This window comes from Coenobita brevimanus, chromosome 12 (assembly GCF_032717465.1).
Source record: "Coenobita brevimanus isolate Jiangsu-jjx chromosome 12, ASM3271746v2, whole genome shotgun sequence".
In the NCBI taxonomy this organism is placed as follows: Eukaryota; Metazoa; Arthropoda; class Malacostraca; order Decapoda; family Coenobitidae; genus Coenobita; species Coenobita brevimanus.
In genome coordinates, this window is record NC_136965.1 from 2742787 (window position 1) to 2767162 (window position 24376).

Sequence of the window (24376 nt, forward strand, 5' to 3'; positions counted from 1 at the left end):
AACTGCTGAACTGTTAGAAATTCACTCAGATGAATAAAATTACCTGGACTTTGCCTGAATGAACTGTGCAAGAGGGTTCACTGCAGCTGTAGGATTACATCTTCATATATTATATACAATATTCCATGACTATAGGATTCCATCCTCATACATTATATACAATACTCCATGACTTACCTTTGAACACAGGTAGCATCAACATAGTAGTGAAGAACAAATGCAAAGAGAGCAACAACAAAGGCTTGTGGCAGAAAATGAAGAATCCCAGGGCTTGATGCATCCTAGAAATTACAAAATTATCTCAGTTGAGAAGCTGAAGATCAAAGAAATGGCAGATGATTACAGGACCAAAGTAAAGGAGGAGTTAGAATCAGTGAATTAGAATGAAATGGATCTGGAGAGCCTGTGGAATGCATAGAGGGATTGCTTGGTTAGGAATGCTAAAGCAGTGTGTGGTGTGGCAAGAGTATGAACGAAGAAGAAAGGTACGGCATGGTGGGATGAAGAGGTTAAGAAAGCAGTGGAGGAAAAGAGGAAGAAGTGGCTAAAGTGTTACAGGAGAGGGGTTCAGTTGAAATATGAACTGAATATACTGAGAGCACGAAGCATGTAAAGAGACTAACGAAGAGGAATAAGGAGGAGGTAAATGATGATCTAGGAAGAAAAATGAATGCAAACTACTCTGGAAATAGGAAGTTATTCTGCAAAGAGGTGTGGAAATGTAGAAGTGAAAAAGGAAAGAAATGTGATGGTGAGCAGGATGTAGGTGGTAGATTATTAACCAATTGGGATGAAGTAAGGACCAGATGGAAAGAATATTTTGAAAGCCTGATGAATGGGAATAGACAGTGTAGAAGGGCCGTAAACATGACTGGTTTTAGAGGTGTGCGGAGATGGAATGCAATGATAGGAGATTTGACACTCGCACAAGTGAAGAGTGCTGTGAAGCGGCTGAAAAATGGGAAAGCAGCTGGGGTTGATGAGGCGTATGAAGAGATGCTTAAGTGTAATGGAGAGAGTGGAATGAAGTGCTTGTTGGAGATATGTAAGAAGGCATGGATGAGTGAAACTGTGCCAGCAGAGTGGAAAAAGGCTATGATTGTACCCCTGTACAAAAATAAAGGCGAGTGAAGTAAGTGCAGTAATTATCGCGACATAAGTTTCTTGAGTGTGGTAAGGAAGGAATATGGAAGAATTATCATAAAGTAAGCGAGATCTCAGAAGTCCTAGTGAGTGATGAACAGGGTGGCTTTAGGAGTGGCAGAGGATGTGTGGATCAAATATTTGCAGTGCGACAGATAGTGGAGAAGGCTTGTGAGAAGAACCATAAGGTGTTTATGGCATTCATGGATCTGGGAAAAGCATACAACAAAGTGGACAGAGAAGGATTGTGGAAAGTTTTGTGCAAGTATGGTGTAGATGCTAAGCTGCCAGGTGCCATCAAGAGTTTTTATGATGGTAATGAGGCATGTATAAGGGTTAACAGACATCTGAGTGAATGGTTCACAATCAGTGTGGACCTGCGACAAGGTTGTGTGATGTCCCCATGGTTGTTCAATGTGTATATGGATGGGGTGATGAGAGAGGTAAAAACACAAGTAATGGAGAAAGGGATGGCGTTGGTAATGAATGGTGATGGATGGAATATCTTAAATTTGCTGTATGCTGATGATGCAGTACTGTTTGCAAGTACCAGACAAGAACTTGGTAGGCTAGTGCAGAGTTTTGCTGATGTCTGTGAGTGTCATGCCTTGAGAGTAAATGAAGAAAAGAGTAAAGTCATGGTTACTGAGAGAGAAGGTGACTCTCAGTGTGATGTTACAGTGAATGGAGAGAGACTGGAATTGGTGAAAGAGTTCAAGTACCTGGGTACAGTGACACAAAAAAGAGGAAAATGTGCAAAAGAAGTTGAAAGTAGAGTGACACAAGGAAGAAAGGTAGCTGGTGCAATGAAGGCCTTGATAAGAAACAGAGACTAGAGTGTTGCAGCTGAACAAAGCTTACATGAAGGAGTGTTAGTGCTGGCTTTTACGTATAAATATGAGACTATGGTGTGGCATGAAAATGAGAAGTCAAGAGTAAGAGCAGTGGAGATGGGAATGCAGAGGAATGTATGTGGAGTACAGAGGGTGGATAGGATACGAAATACTGTAGTGTGATTCATGAATGATGTGGAGTGAGGAAGTCGGTGAATACCAGAATCGAAGAATGTGTACTGAGATGATATGGTCATGTGGAGAGAATGGATAACAACAGAGTGGTGAAAAAGGTATACCTGAGCGAATCTGAAGGAGGGAGGAGGCGAGGTAGGCCAAGGAGAAGGTGGAGAGATATGGTGGATGAGTGTGTGAGGAAGAGAGGTTTGGTTGTCAGTGAGGCTAGGGAACAGACAAGAGATTGAACTGGCTGGATGAATGTTGTGAGGAGAAGTGCATGATCAGTGATTTGGCACTCCTTTTTAACGTGGCAGTGGCCGGACTGACTCAATCGGATACGTTTATGTGAAGCTACAGAACGTGGTGAATGTTTTTGGCGTATATGATAGCGCCAGGATTCCGGGGGCTTGAATGATAAGTGAACTGAAGCGTGGCTTGGGCAAATCTGGGCTGTCTGGACATCGCTACTCCTCACCCTTCCCTAGGATGGGAAAGGAGGTCTGGATGATGATGATAATGATGATGATCTCAGTATCATTTAGTATACAGAAAACAATATTTTAGAATGACTTATCATCATCATCATCTACTTCTGTGTTGCCCCATGAGGAGTGTAGAAGCCTGGAGCTAGGCAAGTTGGCTCTGAAATCTAAGATGAGGGTGACCAGCCTCACTCATCCCTGAGTGGCATTACATGAGCAACAAACCCCAACCACCCTTGGGATTTAACTGACACAAGCTCAATCCAGTTGGAGTGCCATAATTACCCACTAAACCACCAGGTGTCATAGTTTGGTTATATGGTTACCACCCAGCATACTAAATGGTTTCCTGGTGTACAAGAAACCATTAGGCTTGTCACACGGTGTAAAGTCACCCGCAGACAGAAGGAAGAGGAAAAAAGAAAGAAAGAACGACATAAGAGGAAGGATGGAAAGAAGGTAGGAAGAGAGGAAAGGGCAGCCACCCAAGAGCAGCATTACATAGAGTGAGCGAATAAAAATAATAACCCGTACCATCCCAGGCATTTTTGCATATATTAACCCGTACCATCCCAGGCATTTTTGCATATATTAACCCGTACCATCCCAGGCATTTTTGCATATATTAACCCGTACCATCCCAGGCATTTTTGCATATATTAACCCGTACCATCCCAGGCATTTTTTGCAATTTTATACCCATCCAATCCCGGACCAAAAATGGAAAAAAATTTTATTGCAAAAAAACAATCCAAAAGGACATATAAATCAAGGAAAAGAAAAAAATGTACTCCTTATAGGAGAAATAAGAGCAGGATGGCCATCCGTCGTGTTTTTAGCCCAGTTTCCCAAGCCATGAGTGCCGTTTTCCCGCCCAGCTGGGAGGGATAAGTGAGAACCGAGGAGGAGAATGGGGGATTCCCCATTCTCAATATCCTCTTCCACAGGCTCATATTCCTCCCCAGAGGAGTCATCTAGGTCTTCCTCTTCTGAAGAATCACCAAATGAAGGGACAGAAAGGTCCATATGACCATTTCAACAGCCTCCTATAGCCCAATGAGGCGGAAAAGTGGCGTAATTATCGCAGCATTCTGACGCTATGACGGCCAGTGGCACACTGATGTTACTCACTTGTGAAGAACCAAACTCACTGCTACAAATTCTTGGGCACAGTGTTGCCAATATGTTAAGCTACTCGTTAGCAAAAATATTAGCTAGATCGAAGCAGTTTGAGACAAGCTACAGAGCTCGAATTTAGCTGTCGGCACCATCATGTCGCTGGGATTAATTGAGATGTTTCGTACTGTCGGCACCATGCTGATGGCGGGATGGTGCGGGTTAAAAATAGGTAAATATTTTTTGTAACTACAGCATATTTCATTTGACAGGAGCATATGGAGTCACATGGAGAGACAGACTGACAAATGAGGAAGTGAAGGAGCATTGTGGTGTGGATGTGGATGTGATAGCAAGCGTTAGGAGAAACATATTAAGGTGGTTAGGGCATGTGAAGAGGATGGGGAGTGAGAGACTGATGACAGAGTGTATGTGAGTGAGGTGGAGGCCAAGGATGAGATGGAGGGATGGAGAGGAGAGGTATATGAGAGAGGGGGATGGGAGCTGGGAGCAGGGCAGTGAAATAACGGGAGACAGGGCGACATGGAGGCGATTTGTTTGTGGCCACCCCTTACAGGATTAAGGCGTCTGACAATAGACAGATAGATAGATACAGTATATTAATGTTAGTTAATAAGAAAGTGGCAGTATGGTGGAATATGAATGTAAAAAGCAGAGGATATCAACAATAGGAAGAAGTGGTAACAATGGATGCATGAAAGTTACCATTACCATATTCACAGTACACATATTCAAGGTACATTTAAGTAGTTGTGCATAAAATTACAACCCTTTCATCTGCATAACATGGTAAACTGAGCCTTGCTGAGGGATATCATACAATACATGCCTCTGTTTTAATTTACAACAATGTCAACCCAAAATAAGGTAAAAAATAATGAAAGACATGAATAACTTACACAAGGAGATACTTTTCTATTTGGATGGATTCTAGCAAGGTACTGCAGCATCATTCTAACTGTTACTGTTAATACTTATAATCTGCTATGATTTATACTGTTTTTATACCAAGGTATAAACTTTTTACTGTAAAGAACTGTTTTTATACTTGCATTTATCATTCATTCATCATCCAATCCTATGTTGTTCCACGAGGATAGTAGGGGACCGGGACTAGGCAAGTTGGCCCTGGCATTTAAGATGATAATGACCAACCTCACTCATCCCTGAGTGGCATTGCATGAGCAATAAACCCCAACCATCCCTTGGATATACACCCCCCCAGGCTCAATCGAACTGGGGCGTCTTAATTACCCACTAAACAACCAGGTGCCATAATTTGGTTATATGGTTACCACCCAGCATAGTAAATGGTTTCCTGGTGTACAAGTAACCATTTGGCTTGCCACTCAGTGTAGAGTCACCTGGAGATAGAAGGATGAGGAAAGAATGAAGGAAAGAAAGACAGAAGAGGAGGGAGGGAAAGAAGGAAGGCAGAGAGGCAGGGGCAGTCACCCAGGAGCAGCACTACATCGAGTGAGTAGATGGTAAGTGCCCCCAAGTACCACTAACTCACATTTATATCGGAACAAACAAAAAAAAGTCTATAATTATAACTAACCTGCGTTAGCCAAATTAATACAGCCAGAGGATACAAGAATCCTGTAGATACAATAGCAGTTAAAGCATGCAGTCTCTTTGTTCCACCAACATCTGCAGCCAAGCGACGTCCACCATTGTTGACATATGCTTGAAGGCATACAGTCAAAAGCAGCACCACAACACCACCCTGAAAACATAAAGGCACAAAGAAATAAAAACAATGCCATGGTTCCTCTTCACAAATCACTGTACTAATGTTGGCCATGATACAGATGATGCTCGTTATGGACTGGAAGCTAAACCAGCAGCCAAAACCAGCTAATTACTTCCCAGCAGCAGGTAGATGTTTTCACTTTCATTTCTGTTTTTGAAGGCTCCAACATGTTTGCATGTGTCGGCCTTGGTCACCTAATGGCAGCTCTCCATGCTGCTCGATCTCTGGCAGCTTCCCTATTTAGTCCCTTAACCTTGAGGTCACACTCAGTGACCTTGTCCCAAGTTTTTTCGGTCTACCTCTCACTACCCTACCCCTAACATTAACACTTCTTACTTTCTACACCCAATTATCATCCCCCATCCTCTCCACATGCCCATAACATCTCCATCTACCTCTCCTCATCACAACACCAATACCCTCCAGTCCCATCCCACCTTTCAACTCTTCCATAAAAAACCTAGCCCCCCCAGGCCTTGCACTCAAGGACGCACTGCACATCCACCTAATCATTGCCATGTCTGTACAGTAGTGCACCAACTTTCACTACAGCAGGATTCGCGGAATCCACTTTCGCGGCATGCACCAAATATTCCCTAACTTCCACTTTCGCTTGAAAAAAATTGATTTTCGCGCACAAATTTTGGGTTTGGGACAATATTTTGAACTTTGAATTTCCTGCACCGCCCGCCCACAACCCACCGCCATCTTGAATGACGTCATGTCAACACTCTGTCCACCCATTCCCGCCATTGTGTACGAGCGTGCTAGCTCCATTGTGCTGGATTCTCACGGTTCAATGGCCTCTACTATACCTGGTAGTGTGGGGAAAGGGCCTGGTGGTGTGGGGGGAGAGCCTGGTGGTGTGAGGGGAGGGCCGGGAGGCAGTGGTGGTGATAAAAAGTGGCCGGGACATTCAAAGTCGGGAGGAAAGGCCAAGGCTAAAAGAGTGTATCGTGTTGGAGTGAAGAAACGGCAGTATAATAATGAAATGAAAAGGAAGATAGTTGAGCACATAGACAAGGGCGCAAAAAACAGTGAAATCTGCCGTATATTTAACATCCCAGAATCGACAGTGCGTAGTATGAGGAAACAGCATGGTGATAGCGAGGCAGCAAGAGGTGGCGCCAATACGTCTGGCGTGGCTAAATAAGCACGCCACGCGCCTTGGATACTTACCCCCAACATCCATTAAACACCTCAACCTGGTCTCTGTGGTATGTTTCTCCTCATATAATGTGTACTGTACAGTTTTTATTGTTTGTATCTCACAATGCAATGTACAATAGTGATTTGATGTACTGTATTGCAAGTGAAAATGAAAATCTGATGTTACTTTAGGATAACCGGGAACCAATTAGCCTTTTTGCCATAAAGACAATGCCCCAATTTTCGCTAATTCCACTTTCGCGCATTATTTTTGGACCCAATTAGGCGCGAAAATTGGTGCCCCACTGTACATTTAAGCCTGTGAACATCCTCTTCCTTTACTTCCCAAGTCTCACTACCATACAGCATTACACTCCTAACACATGCCACATACAAAGATCCCACAGCACATAGGGAGAGCCCTCTCAATGTCAGGAGAGGCAACAGCTCCCTGAACTTTTTCCAACCACTCCCAACTCTAGCCACAGAGCTAGCTCCAGCCCCACCTCCAGTGCATAACATGTCTCCCAAATAACAAAACTCTACCACACACTCAAGAGACTCACCAGCAGGTTCAATCCTTTCACGCCTGGCAATATCCACATGCTCACCCCGACACACCGCACACTGAAATCAGCATTATCTCGCAGTCTACCTCTAATATCACTACATCTCTTATGCGCCCACTTATCACAAATACTGCGCAAGATGGAATTAATTCCCACGCCCTTATGGTGCTGGGAAAAAGAAATCTATATTGTGTGGTAAGATTTGTAACAATGTGAGAATTTCTGCATGGATTTTTGACTTATTTTCCTGCGACTGAATGCTATTTGTCTGAGAGTGACAATGGTGTGACTAGTTACCAAGCTTAAAGCCATATTTCACTCCCACCACCTTCATAAGCAAAAGTTAAATCTTTACTCATCCAGATACATTAAACCCTCCATGTGAATCACTAAGTACAAGTATTAACTTAGGGTTCAGTGCACTCAGAGGTCTATAATCAATTACAAAACAAGAGCAATCCAAGATTGAAAGCCTCCACAAAGGCAGAGTGTGAGGTAGATCTTATGGAGATGTTATCTTGTAATTTTTGTGCAAGCACTGTAGGCATTATTTATTGAGTTAGAAGCAAAAATGTTGAAACTGACGCTGTCTTGCAGTGGTAAAGAATACTTAAAAAAAATTCCTAGATCTGGATGATGATCCAGATCACCATCAAAATCTAATTACTGATCCATGGGCCATATTCTACTCCTGCAAAAAATTTAAGCAAAATCCATTCATAACTTCTGCTAACAGACAAACAAACCAATGCTGGTGAAAACATAACCTCTTTGGCAGAGATAAAAATCTAAGATGTTAACCAATCCTCTGGCCTGACTCCAACTTGCCTACTGAAGATCCTCTATGACCCCTACTAGAGCACATATATCCTTACTATGGGCACAGCTTTCTTTACAGATGGAAAGCAGACATACAGTAAGATCTATCTATCTATCTACAGTATGGCATTATTTAATGCCTTGTTCTCAGTAGACAGTTTAGAAACTTTTCTGTCTACATTCATAAAATTCAATGTTTAAGCTTTAAAATGATATATAATTTACATATTTTTTATCAATTCTGAGTCTGACACTAAAAGTTAACATTTGCATGGAAAGACCCTGTATAGATTTGTTTTATGGTTACCACCCAGCACTGTAAATGGTTTTCTGGCTTAATGGAAACCATTAGGCTTGTCACTCAATGTAAAGCCACCTGAAATGGAAAGATGAGTAATAAAACGTGACAGGAAGAATAGGAGAAATAGGAAGAGGGGAGGGAAGAACCAGAAAGGGAATGATAAAGGTGAAGGAAAAAGTGGGCAGCACTACATCAAGTGAGTGGATGATGGTCACCACCACCTACCACCACATTCAGTAAGACTGTGACATAAAAGTGGTTTAAGGGAATGAAAAAGTGCAAAGTTTAAGGGAATGAAAAAGTGCAAAAAAAACTCACCATGATAGACCTTAATATGCCTATTAAAAATCCTGTATGACCCCAACTACATTACAGTCAGGCTTCCTAAAGGCATAGTCTAATGTACAGAGGTAAAGCACAAGTAAGATGGTGACATTAAAGACGTTTAATGGAATAAAAAAAAAGTGGAAAAAAAAAATCGCAAGGGCAGTTTCAACCATCAAGGAAGGCGTATGAATAACATGCTGTAAGACAGGAATGCTTTTTCCATGCATATTACATACTTAGTACTTTTTTTCCTTTCACACTGGGAATTCATGCATATGGAACTCACACACAGAGTGTCTATTGTAATCAGAACTACATATACATTGATTCCTTGGTTATTGCATGTAACTGGTACCTAACATGGTGCTGATAATGGAACTGCCTAATAACAAAGCACAGAACTTAACAGGGATCCCAAGTTCAAGCAGAAATTTTCATATACAATATATGACAATTTTGGCCCAACAAATACAGTGTGGCTATATATAGATATATAAATACATACATAATGTTATGGTAAGTATCAGAAACAGACATAGGCATGATTGGGTTAATAGAATGCGATGAAAAGCGCACAATAAGGAAGAAACACATACCACAGAGAGACCTTAGATGGGCTCGTAAGGCATTCTGAGGTTAGGAGGTGGAGACTTAATGGACTCCATCACCTGGGATTAACTCTTCGGGTAGGGCCTCTTCTTTGAATCTCTCAAAGCCATCAGAAACCACAGATACTGCACCATCATTGTTGGTAGGAACCAGCTCAGGTGCACAATAGCAATATTTTTGGGCTGAAAAATGTGCTATAATGGGAGGGATGCAGATTTTCAACCTGCAGCGATAACAAAAATTGCTGTAACCAAGGGATCAACATATATACTGCTACCCTTGAATATTGTACTCATATCAACAAAGCCGAATTTGGCAGTTATCATCATCATCATCCTGACACTCATTCTCCCCTAAGAAATGAGGTGCGATATAATGCAGACACAAAGGAGGAAAAAGCACAAGAACGCGAACGTTATAAAACCGCATGCTCAGTAAAATGGGACCATGGGACACACAATCATTCACACATCATCAGAACCTCATAACATCCTATAAAAGCAAAAACCATCAGCAGACAATTTTTAATATTTTTCTTTTCAAGGGCACTTCACATTTAAATCTTTCTAATGGAGTTTTCTTGGTCTAAAATAAAATATTACACAATAAACCATTAAAAAATCAGACCAGTTACAATACATATAGCCTCATTAATACAGTGCTAACCCTGGTGAGGTACTGGCTATCACTAGAGGGTGCCAAATCCTGTATGTGTACTGTACTGTACTGTACCCGCAGGATGGCCAAAACAAGATGAACACTTACATGTGGTCAATGGGTTTGGTGAGTGAGGCATGATCAAGGTTTAGCAGCAACAACAACCACCAGTTAGGTAAGAGTTTTTGGACTGGAAAGGTTAAACATAGCCTTCATCAACCCCTTCACAACAGGTGACCTCCCTACAGCTGAATAAAATTGCCTGATGGTGGCCTGATTAATAGTAAGAATGAGATGGCATAACTTTAGAGGTTAACAGGGAACTGGCAACTTACCTCATGATCTGATAATCCTGTCCATGCCAAAAGGTAATATAATACATGACTGATGCCATGATGCTGCTGCCCCTCTGGATGTTCAGCTGTACGGGTGTTGTCATTGTCGAACAACACCAAGGACAATACACCCAATACAAACCAAAAGGATCCTCTTAGCTTCCCAGGACCACCAATACCTGCAACATTTAACAGTCTATGAGCATGGAAAAAAAAAAAATTATTACTCCCTCATACAAGGGTGGTGGAAGCACCCATGCCAAAGAAATGTTGACTTGTAAACCAGCTTACAACATCCACAAAATATCGTAGGATTTGGGAAACATCTTAGACCCATCACTAGACAAGACAGAGGAGTGAGGAAACTCCACTGCATGTAAAATCATCAGAAACCTCCACCAAGGTCCTGTAAAGTGAGGGTTTTCATTGTCTGTACCATCACCTGGCCTGGTAGCAAGCCAATATCCAAGTGTTGTGTGAAGAGTGCTAAATGGTAATGGGTACCACCAGAAGAAAGAGTGAGTACCATGACTTCTCTGGTGAGAAATGCAGTGTAGTTGCCTCAACCATCTCCAAGACAGTAGAAGCAACAGAAACTGATACTTTCACAAAAATCCTTGGGAAAGGTTTCATAAGAATTTATGTACAATAGAGTTTTTACTCACTCTCTGAATCAGCAAATGACTGATATCAGGTGTTCCTCTCAGTGTTTAGAGGTCACTGTATGGTGGCTTATAAACCAACTTCTTGTAAGAACTAAGCAACTTAGTTCTGACAAAAGAATAAATGGTGTATTAAGAGAAAACTTAAGGGTATGAACATCATGTATGTCAGGCAAAGTTAAAAAAAACTCTGTACTCTTCTGAGAATTTTTATACAATATCCCATAATTATTAAAAACAAAAACCTACCTTTTAAAACAGCACTCCATACAGCAAGTACAACTATGTCAGCATGCTCACTCAAAAGCACAGCACGCAATGGTCCAACACGTGCCAATCCATACAGCCACAAGAGGTTGAGACATGTCTGTACAAATGCATGTCTTGCTACATTAACCCAAACAACTTGTGGCAACTTCTTACTCCCTGAGAGAGGTCGCTGGATAAACCCATACACGCAAGAACATCTGAAAAGTACATTTATTTCCACCATAACTACAAGTTTCACATCTGTTTTCCTACAACTCTTACACATGGCATGAGACCAGCAATTCTCCAAACTACCACTACTATACATAATTCTCTGTTCCCTGCATTCTCTTGGTCTACTGTTTATGAATATTCTGTACTGCTTAACTCTGTCATATGCTACCACCATTTATAAAAATATTTCATGACACATCTCAATCACATTTAAAACAGGACTATGCAGTAATTGTGAGGTACATTTCATTAACAATAAAACACCAGAACACTTTTCACTTTGATCTTATATACTGCATTAAAAGCTACAAAAAATGAGGCAGAGAAGGACTGATTTTGGGATGACTTATTATGTGTGGTTAGTGGTACGGGGGATGATGAGATTGTAGTTTTGGGTGGGGACTTAAATGGCCATGCAGGTGAAGCAGTTCAAGAATATGAAGAAATACATGGGGGATGTGCATATGGTACAAGAAATGAGGAAGGGGAGAGGATACTCAAGTTTGAAGAGGCAATGAACATGATTGTGCACAACACACAATTTAGGACGAGAGAGAGTAGGTTGATTACATACAAGTTTGGGGGTAATAACCACCAGATAGACTATTTCCTGGTGAGGAGGGCTGATAGGAGATTAGTGAGGGATGTTAAAGTTATGGGGAGCGAGGAGTGTGTGCAGCAACACAAATTATTGATATGTGATGTGATGCTTAAAGAACAGGTGATGAAAAAGAGGACCTATGCACCTAAGAGGAAAAAATGGAAGCTGAATAACAAATCAGTAAGGGATGCCTTCTACTGGGATATGAGGAGAGTCATGGCTGAACAGGGAGACATTGACAGAAGTGTTAATGAACAGCACAGAGCCCTCAAGAGCAACCTCTTGAGAGTTACTGATTCAGTATGTGGATGGACAAAAGGCCCACCAAGACACAGAGTAACTTGGTGGTGGGATGATGGTGTAGAGGCTGCAGTTAAGGAGAGAAGAAAGCAATTTCTAGGAACGGAAGAAGGGCAGTAACAGAAAGAAATACTTAGCTGCTAGGCACAGGGCTAGAAAAGTGGTTTACAGGGTGAAGTATAAGTCACAGAGACTTTTATTTGATAACCTATATCGTGTGGAAAAGAAGAATGTGATATTTAAGGTGGCAAATCAGATGAAGAGGGAGAATAGGGATATCACAGGTGAGCAGTGTGTGAAGAATGATGAAGGAAGATTAGTGGTGAACAATGGGGATATTAAAGACACATGGAAAGAGCATTACAGCTGGTTGTTGAATGAGGAGTCTGACTAGAACAAGGAAGGTTTGGATCCTGCCGATCCAGTGTTTGGCCCTTGGCCTTTGATTGACGCTGCTACTGTGAGTAAGGCAATAGGCAGGATGCAAATGGGAAATGCAGCAGGTGTGTCTGGGTTGACTGCTGAAATGCTGAGCACCTCAGGAGATGGAGGAGTGAGATTAGTGACTGACCTAATAAATACGATTATATATAAGCGTGATGTCCCAAATGATTGGCTGAAGAGTGTAACTGTAAATGTGTCCAAGGGGAAGGGTAATGCCCTTCAAAGACGAAATTACAGCGGCATAAAGCTTTTTGATCAGATAATGAAGGTAATTGAGAGAGTTCTTGAAGGTATGATTAGAGAATGGGTGAATATTGATGAGATGCAAGTTGAATTTATGCCAGGCAAAGAGACCACTGATGCCATACTCTTTGTTTGACAGCTTCTGGAAAAATATATAGGAAAGAAAAGGGAACTTTACTTTGTTTTTGTTGATTCAGAGAAGGCCTTTGACATTGTCCCTAGAGAGGAGGTAAAGCAGACAAGGAGAAAGCTTGGGATCGGGAGTGGCTGGTTAGGGTGGTTATGGTGGTATGGCCATGTATGTGGGTACTTGCACCCAAGTATGGGTGAATGGAGATTTGAGCGATGAGTTTTCTGTGAATGTTGGTGTGCACCACGGGTCAATATTGAGCCCCGTGTTGTATATAATGGTACTTGAAGCCCTCTCATGTGACTTCAGAAATGGACTCCCATTGGAGATGTTGTATGCCAATGATTTGACACTGACTGCAGAGAATGAAAGGGAGGCAGAGGAAAGATTTAGGAAGTGGAGAGATGGTATAGGGCATAAGGGCTTAAGTAAATGCAGATAAAACAAGTGATGGTATCTATGGCTGGTGGCAGTACTGTCAAAGAAGAGGGAGAGTGGCCATGTGCAATTTGCCACAAGGGCATGGGAAGTAATTCCATCTTGTGCAGTGTCTGTGATAAGTGGGTGGATAAGAGATGTAGTGGTATTAGAGGTAGACTGCGAGATAATGCTGATTTCATGTGTGCAGTGTGTCGGGGAGAGCAGGTGGAGATTGTCAGGCATGAAAGGAATGAACTTGCTGGTAGTCTCTTGAGTATGTGGAAGGATTTTTTTATTTGGGAGACATGTTATGTGCTGGAGGTGGGGCTGGAACTAACTCTGTGGCTAGAGTGAGGAGTGGTTGGAAGAAGTTCAGGGAGCTCTTGCCTCTCCTGACATCAAGAGGACTCTCCCTCCATGCTAAGGGATCTTTGTATGCAGCATGTGTTAGGAGTGTAATGCTGTATGGTAGTGAGACTTGGACAGTAAAGGAAGAGGATATTCACAAGCTGAAACATACAGAAATGACAATGATTAGGTGGATGTGCAGTGTGTCCCTGGTGTGAGGCCTGGGGGGGCTAGGTTTACAATGGAAGTGTTGAGGGGTAGGATGGGACTGGAGTGTATTGGTGTTGTGATGAGAAGGGGTAGATTGAGATGGTCTAGGCATGTGGAGAGGATGGGGGATGATAAATGGGTGCAAAAAGTGAGAAATGCTAATGTTAGGTGTATGGTTGCGAGAGGCAGACTGAAAAAGACCTAGGAAGAGGTCACTTGGTGTGACCTCAGGGATAAGGGACTGAATACGGAAGCTGCCAGAGATCAAGCAGCATGGAGAACCGCCATTAGGTGACCGAGGCCAATGCAAGCAAGCATGTTGGAGCCTTCAAAAATGAACGAAAGCATGTTGGGACCCACCTAGCATTAAATTCATTCATACAGATATGCCCATCATCCTTACAACTTAATCAAGATATGAAAACCACTTGGCAATTAATGAATTTTCGACTCTAGATAGTGCCATAAACCCATTTAATGGATGTCACTATTTTTTGAGGCTGTTCTTGCTGGAGATGGGGATGCCCATCATCCAGTCACTCAATACATTGCTGCCTTCAAGTGACTCTTCACAAAGAAGCCAAATGATTTCCCGACAATCAGGAAACATTTACTGTACAAAACTGGGTGGTAACCGCACAATCAAACGATGCCTGGTGATTTTGTGGGTTTAGGAACTTCAACCAGAGTGAACCTGTAAGGATTTATATCTGAGAAGTGGTTGGAGTTCACTGCTCACATAATGTCACTTGGGGGTCAGAGAGGCTGGTCACTCTCACTTTAAATGTCATGACTGAGTAGCCTTCCCCAGGGCTCTTATACTCCTAATGAGAGAGAGAGAGAAAAAAAAGGCTTGGATGGTAACGTTATTGCTGGATAACCTCATGATTCTGAGTATGCAGGGTGGCAGCATGGAGATAGCTGACCCAGCCAAAAGGCCTGGCCACAGGTCAAACATACTTGAGATATGTTGTCAATTCAGCTGTGAAGCCTAGAAACTGTGACAATGTATTGCACGGTGTAGGGAGCAGTGTTACGCAGTGTGCATATGATGTCTGTGAAGTTATTCAGTCTGTGTTTGTTTGAGAGTAAGGAGAGGTGGAGTCCACAGCACAGTCTAGCTAAATCCACCTTGTTTGACCTTTGCAGTCATTTCCCAGCTGTCTTTGGATGGATACTGCTCTGAGCAGAAGACCTGGGCCAAGGTAATTTGTTTTATGATTATTTTATGTGTGGACCAGCTGTTTATATCCAATTGTCTGTGCTAGTGATTTACTGTTACTGTAGATGATGATGCCATATCAATCATGGGCAGGTTTTATTAGTTTGGATGTGATTGTTTAGTTCTGTATGAACTGATGTGGGTGCTGAGGCCTGTTGTGTGCTGATGAAATAAACTGTATCCCTCTTATCTAGGTGATGTTTAACTCACAACATAGCAATCTGCTTAAGAATAGGTTCTAGAAATCTCCTGCTTCATCCTCTATTATCCCATCAGAGGCATATGAGCCTAGGGCTAAGCTACTCCCTCCAGACATTTAATTTTTTGACTGCTAGGATTTTTCCATGGCACCTACTTGTGTCCATGACCATAGAAGGGTCAGCTGAGAGTTTTTAACCCTTTGACACACATGATATCCTTCAACTGAATAAGGTCAACTAAAGTTAGCTTGAACAGAATACTTAAGTACACCAACTGTAGTGAAAGAGTTTAAATCCAGTGACTAGTCATTCCCCACCGAGAGGTCTATCTATCTATCTATCTATTGCCAGACGCCTCAATCCCGTTTGGGGTGGCCACAAACAAATCGCCTCCAAGTCGCCCTGTCCCCCGCCATTTCACTCCCCTGCTCCCAACTCACACCCCCCTCTCTCATATACCTCTCCACCCCATCCCTCCATCTCATCCTCGGCCTCCCCCTCCCTCTTCCCCCCTCCACCTCACTCACATACACTCTCTTCGTCAGTCTTTCACCCTCCATCCTCTCCACATGGCCAAACCACCTCAGTGTGTTCCTCATAACACTTCCTATCACATCCACATCCACACCACAATGCTCCTTTATATCCTCATTCGTCAGCCTGTCTCTCCATGTGACTCCACAGGCTCCTCTTAAATAACTCATTTCCACTACTCTCACTCTTGATTTGTGTCCTTCCAACAACATCCAAGCTTCACTTCCATACATTAGAGTTGGTATCACAATACTGTCATGTAGTAACTTTTTCACTTCCATGCTCACTTCCCTGTTTCTTATCACTGCTTTCAAAGAACCAGCAACCTTTCTTCCCTGCTGTACCCTTTCAAGCACTTCACCCTCCAAACCTCCATCCTTACTCATCACACTACCCAAGTACTTAAACGTACTCACATTTTCCAATTCCTCACCATCCAACCTCGCTGTACATTCACTAACTTCACCTCTCTCAAAGACCATCACTTTACTCTTCCCTACATTCACCTTTAGATTCCATTTCTTACACACTCTCTCAAACTCATCCACCAAGCCTTGCAGCTCCCCTTCGTCTTCACTCAACAACACAGTATCATCTGCAAACAACAGTACAGGGAGTTTCCAAACACTATCCTCTCTCACCAGGGCCACTCCAACATCCACTACCCTACCTTGTACCTCTTTTATTACCCCATCCATGTACAGATTGAACAACCATGGAGACATGACACATCCCTGTTTCAAACCAACTTTCAAAGAGAAAAATTCACTTAGTTCACCATCCACACGCACTGCAGCCTTCGCACCATCATACATACTCTTCACAGCATTCAACAACTTCCCATCTACTCCATATATTCTTAACACTTTCCACAATCCTTGTCTATCCACCCTGTCATATGCTTTCTCCAAATCCATGAAAGCCGCATACAACTTCTTTCCCTTCTCTAGAAACTTTTCCACTAAAGATCTAAGAATGAATATCTGATCTACACAACCTCTTCCCTTCCTAAAACCACCCTGTTCTTCTTCAACTAATTTCTCTGTTCTTTCTCTAACTCTGTCTATAAGTATCCTACCATACACTTTTCCTATTATACTAAGAAGACAAATGCCCCTATGATTACCACACACTTCTTTTTCCCCTTTTCCTTTGTACAAGGGAATAATTATACCTGACTTCCAATCCTCCGGGACTCTACCTTCCTCCCAGGCCAATCTGACTATCTACCCACCAAATCTGGTCCAAATCTCACTTTTAGTTTTTGAGTAATCCTGCCAATGGACTGGCAAACAAATAAACAAAAACCAGGGTAAAAACATACTCTCTATGTTGAAGAGAATAAGAACATAATGGCACTGTATAAATCTACAGTTACTTAAATATTCCTCTTGCACAACACTGTGCAGTAAAAGTCCTCTCATTCAGCATCTTCGGGACCAAGCAGGTGCTGAAAGAGCAGAAACTGCCGAACGACCAGGAAAAACTGCCAAAAAGTTTCTAGCAATCATGGTTGATCACCCCAAAGCAATCAGTGTCTAGCAAGTATTATTGGCCAACCCTATGCACTAAATATTTAATAAGTAAACTATATTTAATGAATTTAATGATACAGTACATATGAACTTACCTTAACCTAGATGTATTTATGTACGTACACAGTACAATAGCACGGCAAAGTTTCCAAATTTCGAAAGGTCCTGTTCACAAAGCCAGACACTCATGAGTCATGATGGCTGACTGTGCATGTAGTGTTGGCAAGCAGAAATCTTCAAAAGTGCTAACCTCAACTTTAAAATGCACTAAGCTGTAGGTGAACTGTTCAGATTTTTGCGCCGAACTGGAGTTCAAAATGTGCTTGATATAGAAGAAAATCTGAAATTTATTGGTGCTAATTATGAATCGTGCCAAATTATTATGAAAAGCACAAGATCTAGCGCCAACATCACCAAACTGGCAACTATGGGCATACGAGTACCAGCGATAAGCTAAGGACCCCGTCATGGGTGCTGATCAGCTCAGCTTATGTGTTGGAAGAGCAGAGAACTTTCGTACTGGGACTACTGTATTTATGAAAACTGCCAATAGACCAGAAATACTGTAAGACCAGATGCCGAATGAGAGGACTTTTGCTGTACAATCTGCATCAAAAGTCCTGCTACCTTTCCTGCTTTTCTTTCCATGGACTTTGAAAATCAGTGTGGCAAATCTGCAGCAGATGACAATGATGACTATTTAGGTACAGATCAGTGTCCTCAGTGTCTCATGCTATGGATTCACCACACTGATGATCAAAGTCCTGAGAGAGAAAAGGAGAGGTGACAGAACTTTTGATGACAACTGTAGTACTAGTACAATACAATTAGAGTAGCTTCTATCAGTAATGGTAGCTCATCTTTATTCTTTGCTTTGGTAAATTCACTGCTACTAAGTGCTGCTAATGTAAGCTATGATTATGGTCACCATTAAAAATTATACATTATATAATTTTTCTCTGTCAGATGTGATGTTTCCATGTCAAAAAAAAAAAAAAAAAATAAATAAAAATAATAATAATAAATAAATAAATAAACAACACTGACATAAAAGCTTAAATCTTCATTGTCTTTGACCATTCCTAACACTACTAGAAATTAGATATTCCTGAATGGCAATTTTACTACTTATTTTATTATCAGTTCATCTACATTAATGGCAGATGACTTCAATAAACAACAGATGTTCTGTAAATAACTTTTTCATTACACATTCTTTTTGGTCAGTTTGTATCAAACTTGTTTTGAAAGAATTCTTCACAAGTAAATCACCAAAACTGATCAAGAACACACCAATTCTGAATGAAAAATGGTACCTGTACCCCATGAGGCATGCAAGATGTTTTGATCATTCAACTGAAATGTCCATTACAGATCAACTGACATTTTCAATCCCTTCAAAATTATGATGTCTTTCAGTATTTTATTCTAGCTAATGATGACTTCATTTAACTCAGGAGAATCCGTTCAAAGTGATGATGTATTTTTAAATTTCATTCTTGCTACAGATGATTTTAATCATCTCAGGAAAAACCTCTTGTAGTCAGGGATTAATGACAACTACAAGTAACTCCCCCACTTCAAATAGTCTTTCCATTTCTATCATGTGATCCTTTTTGCTCCTTTTAAGTGTAGACACTCAGGGTCAGGCTACTGTCCTGACATTTAGGGCTAGGTAACCACATGCTCTTCCTTGAATGACATAAGTCAGCAACAAATCCCAACCACCCCTTCATTAGTTTATAAAGCATTTTAAGCCATATCTAGTTTAAGCAGCACTTCTTAAACTGGTGACTGGTTCACCCAAGGATGAAATAAATTATTTTGGAGGTAAATGAAATGTGAAGAGTGAATGACAATTTAGTCAGATATTTGGATTTTTCTATACTTAAAAAAAAAAAAAAAAAAAAAAAAAAAGAGAGAGAGAGAGAGAGAGAGAGAGAGAGCATTGTCGTTACAGTAGTAAGCTCCTATTGCTTTTTAATGGCGGTGGAGCTGGAAATTTCAGTATGTTGATTCTGTAATGCAGGATGCTTTGGAGAAGGATACTGAACCTCGTTAAAGAAGCTTGTCACACGAGTGCAGTCACTGATGACAACAAACATGCATGTAAGTGTAAAGTATTCTGCTTGTCAATTTTGCTGTTATACACATACACAATAAAATGCACCATTTCTAAGAATATAAGTCTTGAGACTTTTGTATGTAAACTAGACAAAAATAAATAAGCTATTCTATGCTTCTTCTTTTTTTTTTTTTTTTTTTTCCCCTTGCACATTTTTGGGATGATAAAAAATTTGAATAAAATAAACACTTAAGAAATAAGTTACAATATGATTCTTTCTTTTTTTCTCATGTGACAAAATGAATTATATGTTAATTTATACAAAAGTGGGGGTATGATGAATATTAAAAAATATAATGATCACCACCATCATCATCATCATCATCCAGACTTCCTTTCCCATCCTAAAGCAGGGTGAGGAGTAGCAACATCCAGACAGCCCAAGTTTGCCCAGTCCAATGGGCTACGCTTCCATTCACTCATCATTCAAGTCCCCGGAATCCTGGCTCTATCTGATACACCAAAAACATTCACCATATTCTGCAGCTTCACATAACCATATCCGATAGAGTCAATCCGGATACCATCATGTTAAAAAAGGGTGCCAAATCACTGATCATGCACTTTTCACAATTCATCGAGCCAGCGCTATCACTTGTTAGTCCTGTAGCCTCACTGACTTCCATACCTCTCTTCCTCACACACTCATCCACCATATCCCTCCACTTTCTCCCTCCTTCAGATTCGCTCATATATACCTTTATCACTACTCTATTGTTATCTATTCTCTCAACACGACCATACCATCTCAGCACACTCTTCGATTCTGGTGTCCACAAACTTCATCACTCCACATCTTCCATGAATCACCACTCTGTACTCCATGTGCATTCCTCAGCAGTCCCATAGCCACTACTCTTACTCCTGACTTTTCATTTCCATGCCACACCATAGTCTCGCATCCATATGTTAAAGTTGGCACTAACATTCCTTCATGTTAGCCTTGTGGAGCTGCAACACTCAAGCCTCTCTTATCAAGCCCTTATTAGCACCAGCTACTTTTCTTCCTAGTGTCATTCTACTATCCACTTCTTCTGCACATTCTCCTCTCTTCTATCACTGTACCCATGTATCTGAACTCTCTCACTAATTCCAGTCTCTCTCTATTTGTGTAACATCAGACTGTGAGTCACCTCTCTCTGTAACATCACTTTACTCTTTTCTACATTTACTCTCAAAGCACAACACTCACAGATATCTGCAAAATTCTGCACTAGTCTACTAAGTTCTTGTCCAGTATTTGCAAGTACAGTAGTACTGCATCATCATCATGCAACAAATCTGAGATATTCCATCCATCATCAATCATTACCAATGCCATCCCTCTCTCCATAACAACAACAATAACAATAATAATGATAATAATTATAATAATAATAACAATAACAATAATAATAATATATCAATCTATCTATCTATTGCCAGATGCCATAATCCCGTAAGAGGTGGCCATTTGACTTTGAGTTATTTGTTTTACGGGGAGGGGCACTAACCCTCCACCAACCCACTTGCTGACACGTAAGGAGCATGTATGGTTTGGTTATATGGTTACCATCCAGCGTTGTAAACGGTTTCCTGGCTTACAGGAAACCATTTGACTTGTCACTCAATGTAAAGCCACCTGTTAAGGAAAGAAAAGCAATAAGAAATGACAGGAAAGATTGAAGAAATAATAATAATAATAATATTCTGTGGTAGGTGGGGGAATTCACCATCCACCCACTCGATGTAGTTCTTCTTTGTGTGTCTGCCCTTTCCTCTCTTCCTTCCTTCCTCTTCTGTCTTTCTTGTCTCATCCTTCTGTCTATGGATGACTTTACACTCCCTCTTCTGTCTTTCTTTCCTTCATTCTTCCCTCTTCCTTCTGCCTATGGGTGACTCTACACTGAGTGACATGCCAAATGGCTTCCTGTACACCAGGAAACTATTTACTACACTGGGTAGTAACCATGTAACCAAATTATGATGCCTGGTAGTTTAGTGGTAATTAAAGAGCTCCAATTGGACTGAGCCTATGCAAGTTTATATCCAACGGGTGGTTGGGGTTATTGCTCACATAATGCCACTCAGAAATGAGTGAGGCCAGTCACTCTAATCTTACATGTCAGGACCATCTTGCCTAGCCCTGGGCTCCTCAGCACCTCATGGGGCAAGAAAGGATTAAATGATGGATGGATGGATGGATGAACTTCGGTCCCAATTAATTCTCCTATATGGTGGGTGTGTGAGCATGTGCTATTTGATACACACAACCTATGGGAAAATATTCATTTGGTGGATGAGTGACTCCAACTTTAGGGGTTAAATTCTGTAATACTGATAATTACCCTAGTGCTTAATAATAGTATACATACATTCATGCACACCTGTGCACACCCCCTCGATGAGCTGGTCTAAAATCGGTTTGCTTTCTCTCTGTCTCATATATACTGTAATATGAAGTAATACACACCCAAATCACACTAAAATCACACGAGTGACTGAAAGTGTTGTATTATATTGTGAATTACTGATAAAATACAAGTGATTTAGAGATCTATCTATCTATCTATTGCCAGACGTCTTAATCAAGTAAGGGGTGGCTACAAACGAATCACCTCCATGTCACCCTGTCCCCCACCATTTCACTGCCCTGCTCCCAGCTCACATCCCTTTCTCTCATATACCTCTTCACTCCATCCCTCCATCTCATCCTTGGCCTCCCCCTCCTTCTCTCCCCTTCCACTTCATTCACATACACTCTCCTCATCAGTCTCTCACTCTCCATCCTCTCCACATGGCCAAACCACATCAATGTATTTCTCCTAACGCTTCTTATCACATCCACATCCACACAACGATCCGTCACTTCCTCATTTGTCAGTCTGTCTCTCCATGTGACTCCATATGCTCCTCTCAATTAACCCATTTCCACTGCTCTCACTCTTGACTTCTGTCCCTCCAACAAGGTCCAAGCTTCACTTCCATACGTCAGAGTTGGTATCATACTACTGTCATGTAGTAACTTTTTCACTTCCATGCTCGCTTCACTGTTCCTTACCACTGCTTTCAAGGAACCTGCAACCTTTCTTCCCTGCCGCACCCTTTCAAGCACTTCACCCTCTAAACTTCCATCATTACTCATCACAATACCCAAGTACAGTACTCAAACATACTCATATTTTCCATTTTCTCCTCATCCAACCTCACTGTACATTCACTGACTTCGCTTCTCTCGAAGACCATCACTTTACTCTTCCCTACATTCACCTTAAGATTCCGTTTCTTACACACTCTCCCAAACTCATCCACCAAGCCTTGCAGCTCCCCTTCGTCTTCACGTAACAACACAGTATCATATGCAAACAACAGTACAATGAGTTTCCAAACACTGTCCTCTCTTGCTAGGGCTGCTCCAACATCCACTGCCCTACCTTGTATCTTTTTTAAGACCCCATCCATATACAGACCATGGAGACATAACACATACTTGTTTCAATCCAACCTTCAAATAGCAAAATTCACTCAGTTCACCATCCACACGCACTGAAGCCTTAGCACCCTCATACATACTCTTCACAGCATTCAGTAACTATCCATCTACTCCATATAATGTTAATACTTTCCACAATCCGTGTCTATCCACCTTGTCATATGCTTTCCCTAAATCCATGAAGGCCACATACAACTTTTTTCCCTTCTCTAGAAATTTTTCCACTAAAGATCTATGAATGAATATCTTATCTACACAACCTCTTCCCTTCCTAAAACCTCCCTGTTCTTATCCAATTAATTCCTGTTATTTCCCTATGTCAATAGGTATCCTACCATATACTTTTCGTATTACACTAAGAAGACAAATGCCCCTATGATTACCGCATACTTCTTTTTTCTCCTTTCCTTTGTACAGGGGAATAATAATTCCTGACTTCCAATCCTCTGGGACTCTACCTTCCTCCCAGGCCAATCGGCACATCTTCCACATCCATTCTACTACTATCTTTCCCCAATGCTTCAGCATTTCACCACACACTCCATCAATTCCTGGGGCTTTCCTCATTTTAACTTTCTTCATTGTTTCCACAACTTTCATCCTACTGATTTCTTCCTCTCTTCTCACATCCCTCTGTCTCCCAGCACTCCCCAGCCATCTAAACTTACATTACTTTTATTCTCTATGTTTAACAATTCCTCAAAGTGTTCTCTCCATCTGCTCACTTCTCCCTTCTTCACTAGTACTCCACCATTTTTATCTTTCACTCCCCAACTAACTTCTTTGGCACCCTGTCTAACTCTACCTCTATCCAGAACATTTTCTTACATTCCCTCCACTTAACACTAAAATTCCTCATCCACTCTTTTCTTACTCTCTCATACTAATCTTTTCACCTCTCTCTTCCTCTCTACATATAACTCCCTCTTCTGTCTCTCAACTTCCACGCCCCCGTTTCTCATCCACTCACTATATGCTTTCTTCTTTTGTGTCACAGCCTCTCTCATCTCTTCATTCCACCATGCTGTTCCCTGCACCCTCTTTTGTCTTCTCTTCACCCCACACACCACCTCACATGCTGCACAGATTTCTTCTGCGAATATTTTGCACACCTTCCACGTCCCCTACCTGCTCTAATCCATATTTACCC

At 41.5% G+C, this 24376-nt stretch overlaps 1 protein-coding gene across 1 annotated transcript in view; it reads right to left on the minus strand.

The window, feature by feature from the left end:
• Positions 1-24376, minus strand: part of LOC145413253 (proton-coupled zinc antiporter SLC30A5-like) — a 69949-nt gene that overhangs the window by 24551 nt on the left and 21022 nt on the right. Inside the window, exons 4-7 of the mRNA XM_080282986.1 lie at positions 11209-11426; positions 10298-10476; positions 5337-5504; positions 178-281 (exon numbers count right to left, since the gene is read on the minus strand). Coding sequence (XP_080139112.1) covers positions 178-281; positions 5337-5504; positions 10298-10476; positions 11209-11426 — 669 coding nt within the window. The remainder of the gene's footprint in view (positions 1-177; positions 282-5336; positions 5505-10297; positions 10477-11208; positions 11427-24376) is intronic.